The 13,511-nt window shown below is 37.0% G+C and overlaps 1 protein-coding gene across 4 annotated transcripts; it reads right to left on the bottom strand.

Annotated features, from left to right (window-relative positions):
* Positions 1-2,438: 2,438 nt before the first annotated feature.
* Positions 2,439-6,039, bottom strand: LOC113321936. 4 transcript variants are annotated; one of them, XR_003346921.1, is made up of 2 exons: positions 3,496-6,039; positions 2,439-3,358 (listed from the first exon to the last, which is right to left on the bottom strand). XR_003346921.1 is itself a non-coding variant. In XM_026569912.1 (2 exons), the coding sequence occupies exon 2, from the start codon at positions 4,873-4,875 to the stop codon at positions 3,913-3,915; it is 963 nt and encodes a 320-aa protein (XP_026425697.1). In that variant the 5' UTR covers positions 4,876-4,991; positions 5,862-6,039; the 3' UTR covers positions 2,439-3,912. The 4 variants fall into 4 exon arrangements, 2 of the variants coding, with proteins under 2 accessions (XP_026425697.1, XP_026425698.1); XR_003346920.1 differs by having other exon boundaries at positions 2,439-3,347; XM_026569912.1 differs by having other exon boundaries at positions 2,439-4,991; positions 5,862-6,039.
* Positions 6,040-13,511: the final 7,472 nt, after the last annotated feature.

Below are 13,511 nucleotides of genomic sequence, written 5' to 3'. Positions count from 1 at the left end.
ATGTGTTTCTACCTCAAGCATGTTTGTCAATGATAGTGATCAAAACTATAAGTCTTGATTTCTAGTCTATTATAGCTAAGTCCCGGACTAGGATAGAAAGTGTAGTTGAGCTCAAGGACTTCATGACGATTCATCATACAAGTAGAAGAACTACTCAAGGAACCGGGAACTTCTCGACAAAAAGGTATGTGAAGACTTGAACTTATCTGTCACTCAAAAGTATATCTACTCTATCTCCTACTCCTTGAGACAAGAAGTCGTATGCTATATATATAGACTTGAATTATACACATTTGGTATTTCGAGCCGAGTATACCTCGCCTATCTATATCTCGAAATATGTGTTGGTAAGCTTTTCGCTTCGATCAAATTTATCTTTACCATGTGACGAAAGTCATGATATGTTTCAATCATCTTGAAAATTGCTTTGACGAGAAATGGTGTAACAACTATATAACGTCCTCTAAGAATGTTTCAATGATTGAAATGAGAGTTTAGATTACATAATCAATGGTGGACATAAACATTGTTGTGGAAACACATTTATGTATAAGTCCTATTCCTTGAACCAAAGTTTGCGAACTTTGTTGATCAAGAGAAACAGGAAGATGGCGTGAGCCAATTCTGCGAACTACCGAACTTCTCATCCCTAGAAATTCTGCTAGAGTTGACAAACTAGTAGCGTGAGTCCGCGAACCAGCGGAAGATCTCTTGCCGAGGTTTTCTGCTGGAGTTTGTAAACTCTGCCCGGTTGCTTAAGTCCGCGAACCTAGTCTACGAACTTAAGAAGGTTATATATCTGAAGATGATTTCTGAAATTAAACTTATAAAGACTAAGGAATGTAGTTTGCAAACCGTGGATATAAAGTTCATGAACGGATTCAAGTGAATCAAATCATCTTTGCTTCAATTGTGTCTTGTGTAGTACATAAGATTTCCTTGTAATTGAACAACTCTCTAACTAGTTCATTTGAAGTCATTTGAACTAGTTATGGTGAACAAGAACATGGTTGATATGAAATGCTCATATGGCTAACCATTTGGTTAACTATTGTTGAACTAACAAGTGCATATGTTTGGGTACGGTTAACAAACCTAGAAGCTTGCATTGTCAAGTGTGTATAACAAGCTAAGTTTTCGATCTAACGGTTGAGAAATATTAGCTTGAATCTAAATCAGGTTTTCATCTAACGGTGAATATTGAATGCTTTGTTACTAAGCTAACATTGATTGCAAACCCTGATTTGAAAGACTATATCAAGTAGACATCTAGTATTGTGCAAAACTAATCCCCACACCTTACGTGTGATACTAGTTTGCGTGCTAGAGTCGTTTCTCCTTTAACCTTTGGTTTTCTTATTCTAAAACTAGGTTAACAACTTAAAGACTTCATTGGGATTGTGAAGCCAAACCGATATTAATTTTATCGTAGTTGAGTGATCTGATCTTGCATCTTCTATCGTACGAGTACAATCATATTGATTGGCTTGAGATTGATATCTCCGATAGGCAAGATATAAAAAGTAATCACAAACACCTTCGTCTCATTGTTTGTGATTCCACAACATCTTGTTTCACTACCATACGATTAAGATTGTTGTGAGGTGATTGATTAATCTAGGCTGTTCTTCGGGAATATAAGACCGGATTATCAATTGGTTCATGTTCACGTTGATTATTTTTAAAAGACGAAACAAAACCTTTAGGGTCTATCTATGAGAGACAGATTAATCCTTTGATAGACTTGTCTGTGTGAGACAGATTTGTTTATTGTCAAAGCCTGTAATTTTGGATCGTAGCAACTCTTAGTTGTGGGTGAGATCATCTAAGGGAATCAAAGTGCGCAGTATCCTGATGGGATCAGAGGCGTAAGAGCATAACTGTACCTTGGATCAGTGGGAGATTGATTGGGGTTCAACTACAGTCCAGTCCGAAGTTAGCTTGGAGTAGGCTAGTGTCTGTAGCGGCTTAATACAGTGTGTGTTCAATCTGGACTAGGTCCCGGGGTTTTTCTGCATTTACGGTTTCCTCGTTAACAAAATTTCTTGCGTCTGTGTTATTTCAATTTCCACTTATATTGTTTTATCTTTATAATTGAAATAATACAGGTTGTGCGTTAGATCATCAATTAGAGTAATCCAACCTTTGGTTGTTGATTTTCATTGATTGATCCTTGAATATTAGTCTTTGGTACCATCCAAGTTATTCCTTGTGTTTGATTACAATTCGCAGTTCTTGCTTGAGTAAATCAAAAAAAAAGAGAGATATAAACTCGTTGATATACTTTTAATTGATTGAGTCTTGTTGATTCTCTTAAAAATATATTCGAGTTTGTCCATACAGATTGCTAAGTGAAATATTGGGTGGTGTTGTTAGATCCCGCTTTTTCAATATATATATTCTTCATATGGTAATTGATTTCGATAATTCAATTCACATAGCCTAATACCAAATTACTACCAATTTAATTCATAATGGTCTATGCTTTAAAGTAGTTTTCTGCATCACCCCTAGTTACAAGATCTAACAACACATAACTATGGATTTCTCAAAATCCATAAAAATAAATTACAAGAAAAAAAAATAATAAACTGATATCACCGTTGACACCGGACAGTTAGTCGTCTTCCTCTCTCGTTGTATTTGCTCCTACACCTTCACGGCTGAACAAGCTAGCTTCTCCTCCTCTCTGTTATCGAAACAAAACTGTGACCAGAACCGTCGAAATGGAACACGAGCCAAAGAACCCCAGACGGACCCCCAACCGAGCACGTCCTCATTGTCTCACCTCTGTTGTATTTAAATGTAGACTTTAAAACCCAACTTTCCCTTTTCTTGAATTATCCTCCACGTCAATGGAACAATGATGGAACGCCGTGTGTCGAATCATTTCCACTTTATTGGCTCCACCAACTCTCTTTATCCTTCTCATAATCGTATGATTCTCCAAATATCGCTTATCCACTGATAGTTATTGCGGTGACACAGGAAGATCCCTTCTCTAACCACTTGCCTTTCTTTCGTGCCAATGAATATCTCAATTTTTTTTATTTCCACTTTCATCAGTTCACTAGTAAATGTGGATGCAAGTATAGAATAGAAAGGCAACAACTTCTTTTTTTGTTTAGTGAAGTAATGCCCTGTCTCATTAATTAAATAAAATAATCTTCTGCCATGAGATTTTTAGTGGTGCTGACAACATAGTAGGTTGGTTATTGATAGACCAATGGTAAATCGACTCCCCTTCTTTGGTGGTATGGATTGCATCACTGTGTTTTTCCGGCAAATACCATTTCAGCTTCTATTTTTCCGTTTATTCACCGGGTGATCGTACTCGCTTGTACCTTCTACAAAAGCACTAAAATAATGTTGTTAACCTAGATATCGAATTCTAATTAATATAAATATGGGTATAAAATGTAGCACTTACGTGCTTATCAACACCCCCACACTTATATTTTTCTAAACTCGCGCAAAACAAAAACGAAAATATACCTGCTCCACAATTGGATATGGAGATATGTCTGCTAAACAGCTAAACGGAATCACTAAACAGTGGTTGAGAAATGTCTGCTAAACAGCTAGACAGAAAGATGTCTGCTAAACAGCGAGACAGATCCGCTAAACAACAAAATTGAGAGATGTCTTCTAAACAGCGAGACAGATCCCCTAAACAGCAAGATCGAGAGATATCTGCTAAACAGCTAGACAGAAAGACCCGCTAAACAGTTGGTCATAGAAAGTACTCTAAAAATAATTTTTTAATAAGAAAATGCATATCTTTTTTTAAAATGAAAAGCTACAAAAATAAAGCAATTTTTTTTTAAATTAAAAAATCCTTATGAAAATGTCACTCCCCCACACTTAAACATCACATTGTCCTCAATGTAATTGAGTCATCCAACGTAGAAATTAAGATGAGAAATTCAAGCAAACAAATAAAAGATAGAGGAAATAATACAAATATGATGGGTTAACTCCCATGAAGCGAAATTGTATGGGTTGACTCTCATAAAGCATAATCGTTGTACCGTTGTTTGTGCACGCAAGGAATATCAAATAAGGTGATGATACACCAAAATAGGCTGCAAAGCATATATATATATAAAGTCTGAAAAGTTGGGGATCAATCCAACAAATCAAGGCAGCTGTGAATATGAACCTGCAAACACTATAAACTTTCAAAAAGATGTGTAAATCCATTCTCAAAAGAAAACATTCCTTAGTCGAGATAAATAAATCACTTACATGGAAAACAAACATAGAATGTATATTAGTTTGTATTCGGGAAGCACACTCTAAATCAGGTTCTAAATCAGCCGAAATACATTCGTTCGATACATTAACTTCACTAGAAATCATAGGGCACAATGCATGGACATTGTGAATAATCATAGGATCATCAGAATCTTCAAAGTGGGCTAAACAAATTAAGATTGGTTCAAAATCATCAGTTACCTGACCATTACAAATCGCCCCCGTATTCACATGAACAATCAGGAAATCATAAGATGAGTCAACAAAACAAGGGCTCAATGGAGTAACAATATCATGAATAATCGACTCATTATCATATGTAGCCAAGTGACCTATAGGAATCTCACAATTCAAATTACTAGATGATACCTCATCATGAATGTCTACCGTCTCTAAGTCGTTAGACTCAACAATAATATCATCTAAATAAACAGGTTCCTCTAAGTCATCATCTGCATATAAGTCTAGGCATGCTAAAACTCTCAACCTTTGCTCCAAACTAAGTGGTGTATGTTTATAATACTTCTCATATATTTTTAAAGGTGATTCTTCACTTACCATTTGTGGAGCAAAAACTTCCTTATGACGTGACCAATACATATACTCCCCAAGCGTCATATCAGAAGACTCTCCTGAGAATGTGAACTTCTACGTTTATATTCTGCAAGCGCCATCTTAGATGACCTCTCGTGCGAACAATTCAGCATCCTCAAAATGACTCCTGAAGTAAAATTCTAACACACAAAAGGAGTTAAAAAAAAAATCCTAAAACGAAATAAAATTACCGTACAAAAATAAAATAAAATAAAATAAAAATCTAACTGTTTACAAAATCAAAAATACTAATTACAATATTCCACAACCGCTCCCCGACAACGGCGCCAAAAATTGATAAGATATGGGATTATCCTATATGTGATAACCGCAATCGCACGACGTCTAACTAGTAGATAGCGGCAAGAAAGGGTCGAACACACAGGGAGCGGTGGAAAATACAGTAATCAAACTCTCTAATAAAACTAACCAAGGAGAAAATTTTTGGGTTTTATAAAAATTAACTCAAAGAAGAAAATAATGACTAAGCTAACCAAAATCTAATAAGAGAGACGGTAACCAGGGTCTATGGATTCCACTACTATTTATAATTCTGCACCGAAAAGAATTCAAATTCCAAAATTATGTATTTCGATAACAAATATGCATCTCCTAAGCATAACCCATCAGAGTCTCCAAAGCATGGACTATCGAATATAATGACATGGAAATTATGAAATATAATTTTTAGGTTTACAGTTATTATTTGTGTCGTCTAAGCATGACATTATCAAATACTATAACAAACAAAATTGGAACACTATTCAGGAATATATATATATATATATATATATTCTTCATAAAATCAATAAACCATAATAATTGGATTTCGATAATTCAATTCACATAACCTAATACCAAATTAGTTCTAATTTAATTCATAATGGTTTATGTTTTAAAGTAGTTTTCTCCATCACCCCTGATTACAAGATGTAGCAACACATGATTATGAATTTCTCAAAACCCATAAAAATAAATTATAAGAAAAAAAAATAATAAAATGATATCACCGTTGACACCCGGAAATTAGTCGTCTTCCTCTCTTGTTGTATTTGCTTCTAAACCTTCACGGCTGCACAAGCTAGGTTCTCCTCCTCTTTTATCGAAACCAAAACTGTGATCAGAACCGTCGAAATGGAACAGCAGCCAAAGAACCCCGGACAGAGCCCCAACTGAGCACGCCCTGACTGTCTCTCCTCTGTTGTACTTAAATGTAGACTTTAAAACCCAACTTTCCCTTTTCTTGAATTGCCCTCCACGTCAACGAACCAATGATGGAATGCCGTGTGTCGAATCATTTTCATTTTATTGGCTCCACCAACTCTCTTTATCCTCCGCATAATAATTGTATGATTCTCAAAATATCCCCTATCCACTAATAGTTATTGCGATGACACAGGAAGATCCCTTCTCTAACCACTTTCCTTTCTTTCGTGGCAATTAATATCTCAACTTTTTTTATTTCCACTTTCATCAGTTCACTAGTAAATGTGGATGCAAGTATACTATAGAAAGGAAACAACTTTTTTCTTTGTTTAGTGAAGTAATGCTCTGTCTCATTAATTAAATTAAATAATCTTCTGCCATGAGATTTTTAGTAGTGCTGACAACATAGTAGGTTGGTTATTGATAGCCAAATGTTAAATCGACTCCCCTTGTTTGGTGGTATGAATTTCATCACTATGGTTTTCCCGCAAATGCCATTTCAGCTTCTATTTTGCTGTTTATTCACCCGGTGGTCGTACTCGCTTGTATCTTCTACAAAAGCACTAAAATAATGTTTTTAACCAAAATATTGAATTCTAATTAATATAAATATGGGTATAAAATGTAGCATTTATATTCTTATCACCCAGCTATGTTAGAAGTAGTTGGTATGGCAAACTCCTCAAAACATATTTTTTGAATAGAGAGTTTACTCAATAGACGTTCGATTTTCAGGGCATCTTCTTTGAGTTTAGCCTCGAGTAAGGATCGGGACGATCTTACTACAACACTTTCCTCATGAAGAACTCTTAATTGGGAATCACGATCTTTTACCATACCAACTAACATAGTGACTTTGTGTTTTAGTCTATTGACTTAAACATCCTGGATTCTAACAAGTTTTAGAATCGATGTGCTCTCTTGGGCTGTTTCCCTTTCTACCTCTGAGTCAGACTTATCAGTAAGATAATTAGGGTAACATATATCAATATTTTTATGTTTCGTGGAAACCGAATGTTCATTTATATTTGAGACTGGCAAGTCTTTCTCTTTAATAGATTTAACAGAAACATAACTTTTGTCCCTGGTGATGCGTTTGTCAGAGATAACACTATTTTCCATAGAGTCAGATTGCTACAAACACAGAATTATGAGGTCTTAAACGTGTTTGCCTGCTCTGATACCGATTGAAAAAACGGGGGTACAACAACCACACACAATATTTCGTTTAGGCAATTTGTATGGACTAACTCCAATATAATTCCAAGAGAATCAACTAGACAGTCAGACTCAATCAAGGAGAATATATCCAAGATTTATATCTCGGTTTATCAAATCAATCTGCAATCGAACAAATAGGAATGTGTGAGCTGGATTAATATGAGAAACAACTTGAATGGTACCAAAGACCAATGTTCAAGTGTCAATCAATTTATATCAACAACCAAAGGTTGGATTATCTAGTTGATTGAACTACGCATAACCTGTGCTATTTCAATTATATAGAAAATATAATGCGAAAAATAAATAACACAGATACTAGAGGTTTTGTTAACGAGGAAACCGCAAATGCAGAAAAACCTTGGGACCTAATCTAGATTTGAAAACCACACTGTATTAATCCGCTACAGACACTAACCTACTGCCAACTAACTTCGGACTGGAATGTAGTTGAGCCTTAATCAATTTCACACTGATCAAGGTACTGTAGATGGGGGAAAACGGTTCGTCGGTTTTTGTGGAATGAAGAGATGACCAAGAGTGCAGGACTCTTCAACCGAGCAAACTGCTCAACCTCACACAGATGCACTGCACGGGAGTGCTTTTAAGTTAGAGATATCAATCTATAGGACTCCAGCCTAAACCAAGTCAATGTCCGTTCCAGAGTCAATTCGGTCACAAATAGGGAGATGGGTTGATCTGTAGAAGGGAAGATGAGAATTGTGTGGGATCAGTGATTGATCAAGGATTGCTAATGTGTTATGGGATTCTGCAATAATGATGAACTGCTGAAGTTTTGAATAAGTTCTGGTAGATTGATGAATTCTTGAGAGTGATTACTTAGAAAATTATGTGTTAGACAAATGTTGTCGAATTTTTTTTCAATCATGGATCCAGAGACTTATTTATATTGCCAGAATAGTAGACACATTGACCCCTGTAAGTGTGACGGTTTCCTGAGTGAAAGAGTGGGAAAGTGGGAGATCGTGGTAAAATCATTTGCATGTCGTGTGGAGACTTGATTAACCGTCCACCCACTAATTTTCTAAATCCCTCAACCGGTTGCACAACTTGCGCACATTTCTCGTCGTGGATGGACACACGTACTTTAGGCCGCCAGACCAAAACCCTAGTTAATATCCCCCATGTAACGTGATTGATGTATCAGAACGTGGAGTCTGCAAGGCAGACGTGTATTAGTTAGTTGATTGTTGACTGATTAGATGGTGAGTCTAAATATTGTTGAGTTGAGCATGATTATATGCTATGGAATTCATGAATTGAGCACGTTCGCGGTGACGTGTAATTCTTGTGTAACTGTTGATAGTAGGATCAACATGATGATGGATTGAGCAAATATTGCTTTGCATGACGGATTGTCGAATATTGATAGTCGGACCAATATTGACGAGTCGAGCAAATATTGAGTAATTGTTCGATGAATTACTGAATATTAATATTTGGATCGAGTGTTTGAGCAAGTATTGCTCATTCGATAAATCACCGAATATTGATAGTTTGATCAATATTTGAGCAGTTGAGCAAGTAATGCTCATTCAGTGAGTTACTGGTAGTGTGACCAAGTAATAGCTCATTGAAATATTGGTTGCTGGACCGAATATTTCATAATTAATTTAGATGTTGATTGTTGGATCAGTCATAAAATTATTAGTGTTTGAAACTTCCCGGAATTGTGGTTTGTTGAGCATTTGTTCAAAACCCTAATTTTTGATCAATTGTTCATCAATTGATGAACTGTTGACAATAGATTACTGGGTGAGAGAAGGACTGACAACATGGGATACTGGACGACCATTTGGCGCCTGAGTGCTCGAGTGAGCATGCACCAAAGTTCTTTGTTGACCAGTTGATGAAAAGATGATTAAATGCTAGTTTAATCATTTTATAAAATAGTGCTCGTCTGAGCATTAGGTGGAAAAACCTAATTATTGGAGAAGTGAGGGACCGACCAAGAGGTCATGGGACCGGCCACTGGTGGTCACGGGACCATTGATGGTCGTTTGAGCAAATTCCAGGTTGGTTGGAAAGAGTTTGGGCCCAATATGTGCAATTGAGTAAATTAGGTCAAGAATTGAGCATATGTGTGGGACCGAATTTGTGTAAGCCTTGGCGCCGGCCTTGGTCAGTGAAGGACGCATGCCCGTGTCGCCACGATGTCCGTCTCTCAGTTCTGAGAGTTTCGACATTTTCTGATGTGAGTTTGAGCAATATTGTGGATTTTCAGAAGAGTTTGATCTTGACTGAAATTCTTGATTTTTGCTCGAATGAGCAAGTATACTCATTTGATCAATATTTTGTGAATATCAAAATAATAATATTTTTATATATTTTCATAGGGAGCCTAGCCGGTTGTGTGACCATGTTGGCTTTTGGCCTTTTCAGGGTCTGAGCAATTTTTGGGAAAACATGAAGAATTCATGATTTTTGCTCAAACTAGGAAGTTTCATGAGTTTAAGAAAATAATAATAATAATAATAGAAATAAAGATTGTAAGGTGTGAGACCGGCAACGGCTAGTGCACGGCCGTCCGTCTAGGTGGCTCGATCCCGCGATACCTTTCCTTATGTTATTACTTTTCATGAAACCATGAAAATATGAAGAAACCTTAAGTTTTGCTCAAACAAGGAAGGTTGCTTGAATGAAGGAGTCTTCATGAGTTTATGAATGATAAAAATAAGGATGGCAAGGTGTGGGACCGGCCACAGCTAGGGCATGACCGGCCGACTAGATGGCCCGGTCCCGCGACACCTTTCCTTATTTTATTATTTTTCGTGAAACCGTGAAAATATGGAGAACTGTGAGTTTTTCTCAAACAATGAAATTTGATGGAATGAGAGAATTTTCATGAGTTCATGAAAATAAGGAAATTGAAAAAATAAGGGAAAAGGGGTATGGGGGACCGGTCCCTAGGCGCCTCTTTTATTATTTTAATATTATTTTCTTTCTCCTATTTTGTGCAGGATTCCTCATTTGTCCATATTTTTGGATTCTCGTTTGTGCATTTGGGTGCTCGTTCGTGCATCGTTGTTGAGTACACTTGCATCATTTTCTTCGGGCTTACTCGGTGATAATCCAGATGCATGTTTGTTGAATATTTATTATTAATCCATGAAATTCAGCTGAGAATGATTCATGAAACAGAGTAATAACATTGAGTATTTTATTACTAATCTGTGGAATTCAGCCGGGGAATTCAAGACGCGGAGTAATAAAATAAAATGGTTATCTAGTACTAATCTCTAAATCCAACCCGGGGAGTTCAGAGAACGGAGTAATGACATATAATAGATTATTTTCTAGGAATTCAACGGCGAATGTCACGGTAGAATTAATCTATTGAAGAATCGAGATATGAGAGAGTTGAAGCATCATACTCGTTCTGAAAGGTGTATAGTCCGGGAACAACATGAAGTGTCATTAAGGTCCTGAAGGCGTTCTTCCCTCTAAACAATCATGTATGGTGGACCGCCTGAGTCTATACATGGTCTCTCTACATATTCAGGGAACAACGAGTGTCGCCGACGTCCTGAAGCCATTCCGCCCTCTCAACAAAAAGTTATGTATGGAGGACCGCCCAATCGTTTCTTCTATGTAGAGGCAATTACCTCTATGTAGTCAGCGAACATCGAGTGTCGCCGAAGTCCTGAAGGCGTTCTTCCCTCTCAAAAAAATAATTATGTATGGAGGACCGCCCAATGTTTCTTCTACATAGAGGGGGAACGATAAAATGCACAACATCGAACGCTCAGCAAGTGGAGGACTTTCGAGAATCATATTCATCGTGGCTCTGAGAGGTACTCGATTAGAGATTTTGAAAGCGGTTCACGGATCATAAAATACGAATCGTCATATGTGTTCCTGAAGCCGGGTCAGAAACATGCAGTATCATGATTTTACAATTTTGACCCTTGTCGAAAATCCACCATCAACATTAAGTCCCTGCTTAGTGGGGGACAGTCATGTGCCGCAGTAAGCATTAAATGATGATTTTATATGAGACGGGTAGCCAGACTCATACAAAGGCATTTTCAGAATCCCCGATTTGCTCAAACGGTGTCATGTACAAAAAAAGGCTCGAGTAACACAGCGTCGTCTCGTGATCACAATGAAATGAAGCACTCCTGATTTGGACGGCCGGGAGCCCAGTTTTGGTCGGTCTAGTGCTTACGGGTCCAAGCCCCAACGGAAACCCATGTTTTATTAGGTTTTGGAAATAAAATTCGTATAAAAGGGAAGAATCCCTAATTTATTATTATTTTTATTTATTTATTTCCCATTGACCGACCACCTTCATCACCTTCACATCGGAGCAGCAGGAGGAACGAAAAAAAATTCACACCGGAATTTCCAGCCGCCGCCGCCGATCGACGATCGTCCGTCCGGCATCGACAGGTGCGTGATTTATTTTTATTTTTTTGCTGTGTGTTTTCGTGAGTTGTTCATAAAACAAAACTCTCATAGTTATATATGCATGTGTAGGTTTTATGAGAATTTGTTTTAGAAAATATATACTCGCTTATTCGTTAGTTCATGAAATGAGCAATAATCCCTTATATGAGAGAGATATGAAATTAGAAATAATCCCTGATATTAAAGAGATATGTAAATCCTTGAATAGATATAGTTTAGTTGCAGTAGAGAAAATTTTGTTTATGAGGTTCTATGAAAACCAAAATTTTGTGACGGATATGAAGGATTTTACACAAGTAGGAAAAACCCTCGTTTCGTAAATAAATGCTCGATTGAGCATAATTTTTATTTTTTTTACAAATAACTCACGTAAACAAGGGTTTTTTTTTTTGAAATCCCGTGAGTTATTAACTCACGTATTTTTTTTTATGTGCGTGAGTTATTTTTCTCACGTAAAATATTTTTTTTTACGTGATTTGTAAAATCAAGATTCAATTTTTTAGTAATTGTTGGGAGCAAACCTTTCATGGATTCATGATATATGTATACGAGATAGAAAGGATTATGTGATTTTTTCATAATTCCGTGAAAAGTTAGGTGCCGACTTGGAATAATTGCTCATCTTCGCAGGTTGAAGGAGTGAGCAAGATTTGAAGTTTACATTATTATCTCTACATCTAGCGAAATCGTAAATAGGCAAGAGTTAAGAATTACCATTTTTTTCGTGAAGTCGATATCAGTACATCTGCAATTCTCTGCTTCTGTTTCCAGATAATGGTGACTTCCAGCAGCAGTGATTATGATTATGATTATTCCTCTAGTTCTTCTGAAGAGGATTCCAAAATTCCAGAGATCAAGAATTCTGCAACAGAAGTTCGTGCTGAGATGGACCAATCATTTAAGAAGGCATAAATGACATGTCCCTTGATCATCTAAAGACCGTTCATGATAGATTCTCGAAAAGAAAAGCTGAGGATGAGATAGTATCCGAGTACCAGGAGAGGAGACTTCGAATTCAGCGTAGACGGTTAGCAGCTGAGGAGAAGCTTCGATCTTGTCCTGATGGTGTATCCTCAGACTCAGATGCTGAGGAATAAGAATCCATATGAGAGACAATGGAACGCAGAATCATGTCATATCTACCTTCCAGGGAGACTGAGCGATTGGTCGAGGCTGATCTCGAAGCTGAGCGAGAGAAAGAGGAGTATTGGGATGCAATGTACGATGATGAGGAGGAAGAATGCTCTGGCGATGACTCTGACAGCGACTCCGAGAAAGAGCTTGAGGAGGATTCTGCAGAAGATGATGATGATGACGAGTCTGATGAATCTGACGATTAGTCTTGCTCGCGAGTTTTTCTGAGATCATTTATTTTTCTAGTTGCTTTAGTAGTTTTACTGTGGAGATTTTGCATTAGAGATTGTTATTATTATTTATTTTGAGCAATAATCTCTTATCGTATCTTCTGCCAAATCTTCTTCATACTTCCCATTTAGATGATATGGACCTATGTCCATGTAGGTGAAATTAGTCACGAAGTGTGATTGCACGAGCATGCTATGAAAACATGTGATTCTCCAGATGATCAGTCCATATCCGTAATGTTGACCACACCTGAGCCATCAGTCCCCAGTATTGTCACGTTTCTTCCCTATCACCAGATATGCTCTGATTCGAGAATTAGGGTTTCAGTAGAAATCACAACTGATTTGACTACTTGTAGAAGATAAGCATCCACGTATTGACCTTAAATTCTTAGAGTTTTCCATTTATACGACGCATATTCTTCTACTCCTGTATAT

The sequence above is a fragment of the Papaver somniferum genome, chromosome 11, assembly GCF_003573695.1.
Source record: "Papaver somniferum cultivar HN1 chromosome 11, ASM357369v1, whole genome shotgun sequence".
In the NCBI taxonomy this organism is placed as follows: domain Eukaryota; kingdom Viridiplantae; phylum Streptophyta; class Magnoliopsida; order Ranunculales; family Papaveraceae; genus Papaver; species Papaver somniferum.
This window is presented reverse-complemented; position numbering and strand designations above follow the sequence as displayed.

Coding starts and splice junctions, on each gene's coding strand:
- LOC113321936 (XM_026569912.1), bottom strand. CDS start 4,875: ATGACGCTTGGGGAGTATATGTATTGGTCACGTCATAAGGAAGTTTTT.